Raw genomic sequence first — 12,447 nt, forward strand, 5'->3', positions numbered from 1 at the left:
ATTGGCTAGGCTTGGCTCCCCAGTGGGTGGTCCTGGCTCCCAAGTAGGTGGGCCTATACCCTCCCAGGCTCACCCATGGCTGTGCCCCTGCCCATTCACATGAAATCCATAGATTAGGGCCTTCCTCAGTAAAATCGCTGAAATTGTTGCATGTTGCGTTTTATATTTTTGTTACGTACAGGATGACTTGGGAGAATCATGATCCGCAACAAACGGCGTATCTCACTATCAGAAGTAAAAATACAGTCAGACTGGCCTGCTACTGTGCCTTTCTAGACCTTATAAACTGTAAAGAGTTGACAGACCCACAACTGATCCAATTGGAATGAAACATTGAAATCACAGGGCTTTTGTGCCATTTATTCATATTACATTTTCACTGCAGCCAGGAGTAGCATTTGAAAACAATAATGCAATTATTCATTGCATGGTGGTGTTGCTCGCACTTACTCACATGATATCTTTGAATTTACTGCAGACAATAGTCTTCATTTATTGCATTTATAAGTTATTAGAATTAGAGGAATTATAAGGATAATTTTCATTTTCCCATCTTTATATTAGAAAGTCTAGGTTTTATATGCCTGAACAAAGAAGCATCCTTTTGTTTGTAACTTGCAATCCGAAGTGCCACACTGCCATCAACTCTATGTGCAGTAAAGCCTGCGGTGAGCATGTGTCTGAAAATAGCCCCTCTCTCGCTATGGCTAAGGGCTGTTCTTAGGCACGACGCAACACAGAGTTATATTGACCTGAGGTATAGTTGAACAATAAGCCACATCGGGGGTTTGTGGTATATGGCCTATATAACATGGCTAAGGGCTGTTCTTAGGCACGACGCAACGCGGAGTTATATTGACCTGTGGTATGATTAGGCAATAAGGCACGAGGGGTTGTGGTATATGGCCAATATACCACGGCTAAGGGCTGTTCTGAGGCGCAACGCAGAGTGCCTTGATACAGCCCTTAGTTGTGGTATATTGGCCATATACCACAAACCCCCGATGTGCCTTATTGCCATTATAAACTTGTTACCAATCTAATTATAACAATAAATACCTTGGTATACGGTCTGATATACCATGGCTTTCAGCCAATCAGCATTTAGGGCTCGAATCACCAGGTTAATAATAAAAGATAGTGCATAAAGGAAATACCACCTTGACATAGGGGAGGCGCATGCAAGCAGGGTGGAATAAATGATATAGTAAAAGCTGCAAAAGAATGAATGTAAACCTGAAGGAAAAAAGACTCAACCCTCCCCAAGCAAAATCATTATAATTGGGAGCTAAAAAAAGCTATCTTCCAGTCTTAAATTCTAAGTTGAAACAGATCTACTGTGATTTTGTCGCATCATTGTCTAAATTAGATTGAAGTATATAATGACATGTTATAACTCGTCATTTAATAGGATCTCTGTGGATTCAAGTATGTGTAGGCTATTTTGGGAAGTTGACAATCGTTTGCTGACCTCAAAGAGTAGTTAAGATTGGGGGAATACAATCCCTTAGTCAGCTCGCAGTAAAATACACAATACCATTTAGAATAAAACTCAGAGTATAAAAAATCTACTTGAATTTCTTTGTTTTGGGGGTTATAACAAAGAGAGGGCACACCTGCTGATTCAAAGATGAGTATGGTCATTAAATAGGGCACCTGAGCAGTGACATATTCAATAAGGTGTGCCTAAATAGTGGTCACATTTTCATTGGGTTTCAATGGAGTTGTCATGCCAAATAATGTCAGGGCAAAATGTTCATTGATTTCGCTAAGTAATTGAGAGTCATGGTGTATGTTTGTGTGCGTTTTCTAGAATCCTCCATTTAGACTGCACTCTCTAGCCCCTCCCTGTTTGTGCCCCTCTCTCCTTTCAGCCAATCACAACAGCCCCTGTGGGTCATGTGACAGGAGGCAGACACTCAGGAATAAATATTTTACCAACCAGTGAAGCAGACCCCCCCCCACACTGTTACACACCGGAGATCCTGTATATAATGACCAGATACTCATGTTTCCGCCCTAACAATGGGAGTCGTTGTTCCAAAGGGGAAAGGCAGGCAGGCGACAAGCTTAGGTCCAAAATAAGCCCATATAAATGCATTGTGCTTAATTTGGACAGATTTTGGTGAGAGTGAATCCTCTTGCTTCGCCTCTTCCTTTCTGTTCACACACACACACACACACACACACACACACACACATACATTCTCACACATATCCAGGAAGCAGGCGTGGCAGAGAAGACAGGAAAACAAATCCCTACGCTTTAGTCGCTGATTTGTGAAAATAACAGACATGTGCCTTTTTACTTAGAGAGGAGAGGGGAAGGGCTTTTTGTGCCTGTGGATGTATTTTATACAAATCGCTTGTTGTTGTGCTTAAGTGGAATCTGGAGGATAATTGCCGTTTGTTACAAGGTAAGAAAGGCCATGCGTCCCAAGTTTATGGCATACGGTGTAATGTATTTGTGTAATATTTCCAATTGGCTGGTGAGGTAGAACATATGACTTTTGATATGCGTGGCCTTTGAGGCCTTACAGTTTCAGTGTGTACTGTGTGGAAAACCGGCGTGTGCCTGTGAGAAGGAGGCTGTATGTGTTTCTGTCCATCTGTCCACTGGAGAGCCACACACAAAGGTCTGCTGTTAATGGCTCCAATCTAACAGCCATTAAGGTCCTCTTTAGCCGGCTACCTTTTTCTCTATTTTATGGACTGATGCTTTTCTACTCGCTGGTTAAGGTTAAGTCTGGTAGTTGTTCACAAAATGTGTTCTTTTGAATGGCAGAATGTAAGGGAATATGGTTCTCATTCAGTACCACACATAGCTGGGGCACGCTGTGAATATTGTGGGATATGTATTTCTTATATCCGGGGCTCTATCGTTCTTGGGCTCTGTGTCCTGTGTCTGTGCAACTGTGCATGTGCGTGTCATCCTCTGAGTGACATCATTATTGACAGTGACATTCATGCCACTGAAAGTGTGGGGTGCGGTGGGGGATGTGGTTGCTCAGGCAGCCATGTTGTACAAATTAAATCAAATGTTATTTGTCACATGTGCCGAATACAACAGGAGTAGACCTTACAGTGAAATGCTGACAGATGTTGGACATGCGTCCTGTCCTTTGACATTAGGCCCTACCCCTCTATCTCGTACCCAGGTGAGGAGAGGGTGACTCATAATGATGACTGGAATGAAGTGACTGGTATCAAACACAAGGAAACCATGTTTGATGTGTCAATGCCATTCCATTCCAGCCATTAGTATGAGCCCGTCCTCCACAGTTAAGGTGGAGGACTGTGATCTAGTCTCTGTCTGCTGGTCTCTGTGTAATCATATCCAGCTCTCTCACAATATGGAGAAGGAAAAACACTTTAGGAGTGAGAATATGTGAATTAGAGTTCAGAGCAGGATGACCTGCTCAATGCCTTTTTATCCAATTCTTCCAGAGAATCATGTCACTTGGCCTGCTTTCAAGCTAAGCTTGCGTGTGCTGCAAGTGACCATTAATTGCACAGGTATTAAAACTGAAGTGTCGGGAGCTGAGGCTGTTGTTTTCAACACCGGTGCAAAATTCAGTTTTATTCATCTTTCTTGACTTTGTTCTGAGGCAGAGGTACGCCCCTGAAACTGGTAACTGGAAGTTATTCAGTTTAAATCAAATTCTGCTACAGTTTTATTAATGAAATATGCAAACCCAATAGCTTACCAATGTGCAGATGGACATGAAGTTAATAAATAACAGCGTTGTACCATCACATATCTGTAACAGACACAAACTTTATTAATGTGTGCTCCTGCTAATTAAACCATATCTGCGTGTTTCCCCTCTTTAAGGTTGGCCAACCAACAGATGGAGAATGACGGCTACTCTGAGAAATCAGAGCACGATGCCCAGGAGGATTGGGACAACGGGGCCAATGAGAACGGAGGTCGGCTGACGGAGGAGAGCGACATGGACCAATCGGACGAGCTGTCTCCGGGGCTGCAGGCCACATCCTACGTCGAGCAGAGCCAGGAGGAGATGGCCGAGGTGAAACACGACAGGACATCACTCACAGACGGCTAACATACACTGACAGGTTATTAGGGGTTCAGCATGTTACAAAGCCTGTAGCTAGCCAGTGATGATTTATTCTAAATCTATCAAATTTATTGGTGAACATCAGGGGCCACATGAAATGTGACGTGGGGCCGGCTTTGACCGCCGGGCAGCTACGTGATTCTCAGGACTGTAGGGTAAAGACAAAAAGAGACATGATGACTATTTATCGTAGGAATGGGGAATACGTTTTCCTCCACTGAAAGGAGTCTATTCGAATGAATCAAAACTTACATTTTCCAACCTTGCTTCTGTGTGTCCCTTTCTCCCAGGCTGGTGAGGCGTCCCAGGTGGAGACGGTGTCTGAGGAGAACAAGGGTCTGATCTGGACCCTGCTAAAGCAGCTGCGGCCTGGCATGGACCTGTCTAAAGTGGTCTTGCCCACCTTCATCCTGGAGCCACGCTCTTTCCTGGACAAACTATCAGACTACTACTACCACGCTAATCTGCTGTCGGAGTATGTCAATACTAGACTAGTAGTACACTTGTAGCTCAACTATTACCGCCATTACTTTATCTCTACTATGTCACTACCACTATACCAATCTACTGTATGAGATAGTAGATACACTAACTGAATAAAGCTCTGTGTCCATCTCTCCCTTTCCCTCCCTCTCTCTCTCTCTCTCTCTCTCTCTCTCTCTCTCTCTCTCTCTCTCTCTCTCTCTCTCTCTCTCTCTCTCTCTCTCGCACTCTCTGTTTTTTTCTTCTATGTCCTCTCTCGCTCTTGCTCTCTCTCTGGTCCCAGGGCTGCGAGGGAGGAGAGTCCATATGGCAGAATAAAGCAGGTCGTGCGCTGGTACCTGTCTGGCTTCTACAAGAAGCCCAAGGTAAACTTGCCTGTTCTTTAAGGGTAATAATACAAAGTGACACTCCCCTATTTCTGGGGTTGGCTGGAGGAGTCATTGTAGTTCTGAGTGACTGGTTTGACTTCCATTCTACGATTGTACCACTGTATGAACATACAACCAATATTCAAGCCAAAATTTAAAAAACAAAAATTCCGTAGTGTTAACTCTGTGGGTTGTGAAATGGGAGATTGCGGAGTTAGGTTAGTTATTTCATTTCTGTAGGGTCTTGGTAAAGAATTTATACCATAGATGGTCAAATAATAAAAATCTACTTCACTCCCATATAGGCTAGATTTGAGTCATTGTTCTTTCAGGCTGATATACTCTATCTTATATACGTTAGCCTGGGGACGAGGTTAGAGTGGCTCTGGTGTAACTGCCACAGGGACTCCCAGAATTACAGGTTCAGCTGGTTTCCAAGCCAGGTATACCTGATACACACAGCAACACAGACACGTGATAGGGTGTGGCAAACAGAGGTAGAGCAACGCTTAATTTTAATGTGTCACTCTTTTATTCTTTCATTTTGTATTTGCCTGTTAATCTATTTTGTAGTGCTGACCCCAATTAGTTGACTGGTCGATTGTTTGGTAGTTAGGCTGTTGGACGACCGAGATTTGTTTTAGTTGAGCAGTAACGCATTATTTACATACAGACAGACATATATACATACATACACTAACGTTCAAAAGTTTGGGGTCACATAGAAATGTCCTTGTTTTTGAAAGAAAAACACATTAAATTAATCAGAAATACATCAAATTAATCAGACATAGACATTGTTAAGTGTAGACATTGTTAATGTTGTAAATTACTATTGTAGCTGGAAACGGCCGATTAATGGAATATCTACATAGGCGTAAAGAGGCCCATTATCAGCAACCATCACTCCTGTGTTCCAATGGCACGTTGTGTTAGCTAATCCAAGTTTATAATTTTAAAGGGCTAATTGATCATTAGAAAACCCTTTTGCAATTATGTTAGAACAGCTGAAAACTGTTGTTTCTGATTAAATAAGCAACAAAACTGGCCTTCTTCAGACTAGTTGAGTATCAGGAGCACCAGCATTTGTGGGTTCGATTACAGGCTCAATGGCCAGAAACAAATAACTTTTTTCAGTCTATTCTTCTTCTGAGAAATGAAGGCTATTCCATGCGAGAAATTGCCAAGAAACTGAAGATCTCGTACAACGCTGTGTACTATTCCCTCCACTGAACAGCACAAACTGTCTCAAACCAGAATAGAAAGATGAGTGGGACGCCCCGGTGCACAACTTACCAAGAGGACAATACATTAGAGTGTCTAGTTTGAGAAACAGACGCCTCACAAGTCCTCAACTGGCAGCTTCATTAAATAGTACCTGCAAAACACCAATGTCAACAGTGAAGAGGTGACTCCAGGATGCTGGACAAAAATATATACACACACACATAGTAAATGTGCCCATTTGGGGGATCTGATAGTATTTTTGATTGGCTGAACGCACCACCACTAATAACCTGTGGAGCTTTTCAAGGTAATGTTTTCTTCACCTCAAACAGTAAGCAAACAAAGTATGTTTTTATATCCATTGAGAATTACAATAGTTCCTCAATGTATTTAAAAAATATATTTTCAGGTCTCTCCCTTTCGACAACCACACAGCATGAAAGGGAAAAATGTCATGCTCTGATTCTTATCAGTGCTGGACTTGGACTGAAATAGGTTCTGGTACTCATTTTGGGTGCTAGTAGTGTTTATATTTAGGTGCAGGAGCGCCACAATAATAGATAAGCGATAATATTCTATAGGGGGATCAGTAAGTTCGCTAGCTTCGGGCCAGACCCAAGTTAATAGTTGATACAATGTTTCAAGTTCGTTGCAAACAGGCCAATGTGATTTATAGAATATTTATTTTTATCAGGATATTTTATACCTGCAGGTAGTTTATTTGTTGGCTATTTTTACATAGTTGGCAATAGAAGTTACTTTTTAGGTTCGTATCATTTTCATTTAGATTTGGATAGAATTTTGATTAACCACATGACAATGATTTTTGAGATATGAAGACGTTATTATAAATTAAATGAAACTGTTTCATGAAAATGTGCATATGAAAACCATAACTGGCACGCAGATCAGGAGAAATGGTAGGATAAATTGGTATTCAACATGAGACTCTTCGTGTAATCGATTACCGGCAACTTCAGGAGAGTAATGGCAGAATCTGCTAAAGCCAACAGGAGCGGGAGGAGAATAGTTGGGTCAGCTTAATTTTTTTTCTTCTTCTGGAGCCCTCTTGAGGCATTTGTCATAAGCTTATAGCATCAGACAAGCTCAGTGCATGTAGTTGATTTTATTAAAACACAGTATGTCTATATATGGAAAAATACACCTTTACATTTTTTTGCCCAATCGATTGGTCGAAAGAACAGGCAACTTTCTGTCGTTGAATATTTTTTGTTTAGTTTAGTTTGACAGTCCTACTATTTTGTATGATATACTGTTTGGAATGAGTGCATTCATGTGATAGATATTAACAGTATGTATGTGTGTCTGTGCTTGGGTGTGTCTGTATTCATCATTGTGTCCATGCAGCTATGATTATTTGTGTTTGAATCCTTTGATTTGATGATTTTTATGAAGTATGGCTGTGTGCATGTATGTGATAGATTTTAACAGTAGTGGATGGGTGTGCGTGTTACAGGGACTGAAGAAGCCCTATAACCCCATCCTAGGAGAGACGTTTCGCTGTTGCTGGCTCCACCCTCAGACAGACAGCTGCACCTTTTACATCGCAGAGCAGGTGAGACGACCCATATACTTCTTACACACACACAGCAAGTGTGTACCGCTGTCTCTGTCATACCTCTGCAGGTCTTTGGGTCTAGAAGCTAGCTAAACCCTATCTATTGTGCAAATGGCTGCCTCAGACCTGAGGCCATGTTAGTGGCAGATCTACATGCTTCGTCCCCAGACTTCAGCTGCCTCTTAACCAAACTCATTGACAGCCCTACTGCTTAATATTACTGTTGTGTATCTGAAATACCAGTATTGGACAAGTCCAAGTAGTAGTCCTACGTCCCCGTGTCACACTGTTTTCTTCTGGTTCTCAACTGGTTTTGCCTGGGGACCCAAATTTGACAATGACAATTGATGATTACATTTTGTAATGTCGTATTGCAGCTGCCTTGTTGGGCAGGCTTCACATGCAAATAGACTCAATGTGTCTCAATGGGCTACTATTATGATATTAAAAAAATGAACAGTAACACACACTAGTCCAATAATGTTAACACTAACACACACCAGTCCAATAATGTTAATGAACAGGAACACACACCAGTCCAATAACGTTAATTAACAGTAACACACACCAGTCCAATAACGTTAATGAACAGGAACACACACCAGTCCAATAATGTTAATGAACAGTAACACACACTAGTCCAATAGTGTTAACAGTAACACACACCAGTCCAATAATGTTAATGAACAGTAACACACACCAGTCCAATAATGTTATTGAACAGTAACACACACCAGTCCAATAATGTTAAGGAACAGTAACACACACCAGTCCAATAATGCTAATGAACAGTAACACACACTAGTCCAATCGTGTTAAGGAACAGTAACACACACCAGTCCAATAATGTTAACAGTAACACACACCAGTCCAATAATGTTAATCAACAGTAACACACACCAGTCCAATAATGTTAATGAACAGTAACACACACCAGTGTTTGTTATGGCTGCGATCCCTGTACAGGGACCAAAATCAGCAGAAATTTCAGAGCGCCAACTGTAGTACTCGATAAAACTCAAACTTTCATTAAAACACACATGCAGGGTACTCAATTAAAGCTACACTCGTTGTGAATCTAGCCAACATGTCAGATTTGTAAAATGCTTTTCGGCGAAAGCATGAGAAGCTATTATCTGATAGCATGCACCCCCGAAATACCTGAACAAGACGCAAACAAACGAATTAGCGTAGCCGGCGCTACACAAAACACAGAAATAAAATATAAAACATTCATTACCTTTGACGAGCTTCTTTGTTGGCACTCCTATATCTCCCATAAACATCACAATTGGGTCTTTTTCCCGATTAAATCCGTCAAAGTATACCCAAAATGTCGATTTATGAAGCCCGTCTGATCCAGGAAAAAGCGCCTTTCCAAAACGCAACGTCATTGTATAAAATTACTAAAAGTTGCCTATAAACTTTTATAAATCACTTCAAACTACTTTTGTAAACCTACTTTAGGTATTAATAAACGTTAATAATCGATAAAATTGATCACGGGGCGATCTTTATTCTATAGCAGCAAGTCTTGAAATCATCGTCCATATTTTCCCTTTCATAACTTCCTTCGGTGGACCCCAAGACAGGAAGTGCCTATTCGTCATAACACCAAGGATAAACTACTAATAAAATGCCAGTACTGGCGACATCATGTGGAAGCTGTAGGCATTGTATCTATTTTCCCTTGCCGTAGACAATACATAGACTGGCGGATGAATATTTTTGTTTTTGTTTTTTGTGAACAGTTTTCCTCTGGATTTTTACTCCTAAACACGTTCAAGCCACATACATGATTTAACCAGTTTTAGAGACTTCAGAGTGTTTTCTATCCACACATACTAATCATATGCATATACTATATTCCTGCCATGAGTAGCAGTACATTGAAATGTTGCGCGATTTTTAACAAAAAACTGCGAAAATTCGCAGCATCTTAAACAGGCTAAAATAGAAAAAAACAATCATTAAGAATTCTACATCATCAGTTACCACATCAGTTACCATGTGAATAATTTCTCAACCTTAAAGTTTTAATAAAGGTGTAAGTTTTTAACCAGTTCAAATGGTAGGTAGCCTTGTGGTTAGTCCGTTGGACTTGTAACTGAAAGGTTGCAAGATCAAATCCCAGAGTTGACATGGTTTAAATCTGTCATTCTGCCCCTGAATAAGGCAGTTAACCCACTGTTCCTAGGCGTCAACGTAAATAAGAATTTGTTCTTAACTGACTTGCCCAGTTAAATAAAGGTAAAATAACATGTTAAATAATGTAATATTAATGTCAGAATTATTTAACAATAAAAATTGAACAATAATTAATGAACCTGTTTATTCATGGTAGTGCGGTCTATCAGTGGGAAAGCTGAGGGTGTTTTTTCAGTTTGGTAAGTTTGTTGAAGTATGGGGTGATGGTTGACAGGGCAACTCGGAGGTCACGCTGCCTGTCCAGTTTGTTTCTGCTTTTAGTTTTCAGCATGGCCATAGCAGAGAAACAATTTTCACACTAATATGTAGCATGTTTTCCACTTTCCGGATGATAACGATATACTGTACTTTTTAAAAGAAGTGAAAGTGCCTTTCTCAGCCCAGCTGCAATTATTTTTCCGGTGTGGTCGTCCGGGAAACAAGAGGTCTAAAGGCATTTGCTTTGCAACTTCCAGTTGTCCGTCAATGTAATGAATCATGAGGCTATTGTATGGCTCTGTGGTCCGGCTTGACCATAAGTCTTCAGTGGTAGAGAAGAATGCAGCGTTACGGATTTCCCTGGCAACTCCGTCACGACATTCTGTGTAGAGTTCTGTCAGACATGTTTTGCTGAAGTATTTACGGCTCGGGATCTCATCTTGGTTCTAGAGTTCGCATCAACTTTGTGAAACCGTCTTTCTCCACAGTTTGAATTGGTTCTACGTCTTTCGCTATGTGATACATAATTGCACTCGTTATCTCATTCCACTTGCTCTTCTTGTCATAGGCAGGACCACTGACGAATGATTCCTTGAATGATAGCTGAGTGCGGGTCTGGCTTGGAGATGTCTTGCTCCAGGGGTTTGCTGCACGCATTCTGGTAGATACTTCACAGGGTTTTCAGGTGGTGAAACAGTTTGCTGGTGTTTCCACGTTCTATGTAAGAGTGACTGCTAAATGACTAAAATGTAAATGGTTCCACATCGCACTCGGTGCTCTCGCCAGGACCCACTTTACTACACCGTAGTGCGTTCCCGTCATGGCAGCTGCCCCATCAGTGGTCACACCGACGCACCCATCTCAGGCCAACCCCACGGAGCCCAGGTACATATCCATTGTGTTAAAGACATACTCTGTGGTGGTGGTGGGCAAATCAACTCCCTAATGTTATTTTCCCAGACGTGTCTGACATTGACGTGGTTAGCCACATCTGTGGATTCATCAAGCTGCCGTGCGTAATGGCCATTTGCACTGATGCGCACTGTCTGGTGCGTTATGTCTTCAGACAGCGTTATGTCTTCAGACAGTCCTGGATTCTCCTCCCTAATGGTGTCATTGAATAGGGGTTAAGTTTGTTGGCGGCTTACTCTCCCAAGATTTCAGTGCACATATCAATCACAGCAGAGAGAATGAGATCCTCTGCGCTGGTGTGTTTTTTTTTTGCACTTAGCAATGCGCTGGGCCACAAGGCGATGCGCGAAGTGCTTTTTCTTGTACCGTGCATACGTTCTTCAGTGAATCTTGTGAGGCCTCCAGATATTGATATTTTCTTGAAGAAAAGAAAAGTCAGCTGTCTTTGTTTCTTGGATGCTTGATGTCCAGGTGCCTTTTCATTTTGGAGGGTCTACACCCACCCTGCCTTTTCTATATATGTAAAACCATATTTGATTAAGTCGGGGTCGTATTTTCTCTTCTTGACAGGGACCAGGTTGTCTGCCTTGATGTTGACATTGAAAGCAGCGGAAGATGAAGAGGGAGCTGCACGTTTTATAAACGTGTCCATGATTTTACTCTGACAGCTAGCCTACATGACTTAAGTGAAAGCTAACTATCCACATGTGCAATGACTGCAGAACATAGTTAGCTGTCAATCAAGCTACAGTTGCAAGAAAAAGTTTGTGAACCCTTTGGATTTACCTGGATTTCTGCATTGATTACTCATAAAATCTGGTCTGATCTTCATCGAAGTCACAATAATAGACAAACACAATCTGACTAAACTAATAACACACAGTTGTACTTTTCACATTTTATTGAAGACATTGAGTGACATTTATTGAAGACATTCACAGTGCAGGCTGGGAAAAGTAAGTGATCCTATGTTAAGGACTTCTCCAAAAGCTATTTGGAGTCAAGTGTTTCAATTAAGGAGATGAGATTGGAGGTGTGGGTTGCACAGGCACCCTGCCCTGCGATATGAAGGGAAACAAATCCTGGTTACTGACAAATACTGTATGTTCTTCTCCAGAAAGATTGGTTAGTGTGAACCATGCCTCAATCCCAACAACTTTCACAGGACCTTAGAAGACACATTATAGAGATGCACGTAGCTGGAAAAGGTTACAAAAGCATTGCTAAAGACCTTGGTGTTTATCAATCCATGGTAAGACAAACGGTCTACAAATGGAGAAGATTCAGGACTGTTGCTACTCTCCCTCGGAGTGGGTGTCCTGAAAAGATCACTCCAAGAGCACAAAGGGAAAAGAAAGTCTGTGTTCATGTGTCCACTATCAGAAAAACA

General features: G+C 41.5%; 1 protein-coding gene across 14 annotated transcripts in view; it reads left to right on the top strand.

Moving 5' to 3' along the window:
• The window catches only part of osbpl5 (oxysterol binding protein-like 5), a 107,563-nt gene that overhangs the window by 77,740 nt on the left and 17,376 nt on the right, over positions 1-12,447 (top strand). For 12 of the 14 annotated variants that reach the window (XM_090201181.1, XM_090201252.1, XM_090201202.1 and 9 more), the window contains 4 exons: positions 3,836-4,031; positions 4,373-4,557; positions 4,849-4,930; positions 7,638-7,736. In XM_090201181.1, coding sequence (XP_090057307.1) covers positions 3,836-4,031; positions 4,373-4,557; positions 4,849-4,930; positions 7,638-7,736 — 562 coding nt within the window. Of the gene's footprint in view, positions 1-1,963; positions 2,418-3,835; positions 4,032-4,372; positions 4,558-4,848; positions 4,931-7,637; positions 7,737-12,447 lie in introns of those variants that run through there. The other 2 variants (XM_090201278.1, XM_090201286.1) reach the window with 1 other exon arrangement.

The sequence above is a fragment of the Oncorhynchus mykiss genome, chromosome 2, assembly GCF_057628025.1.
Source record: "Oncorhynchus mykiss isolate SJ-2025 chromosome 2, ASM5762802v1, whole genome shotgun sequence".
In the NCBI taxonomy this organism is placed as follows: domain Eukaryota; kingdom Metazoa; phylum Chordata; class Actinopteri; order Salmoniformes; family Salmonidae; genus Oncorhynchus; species Oncorhynchus mykiss.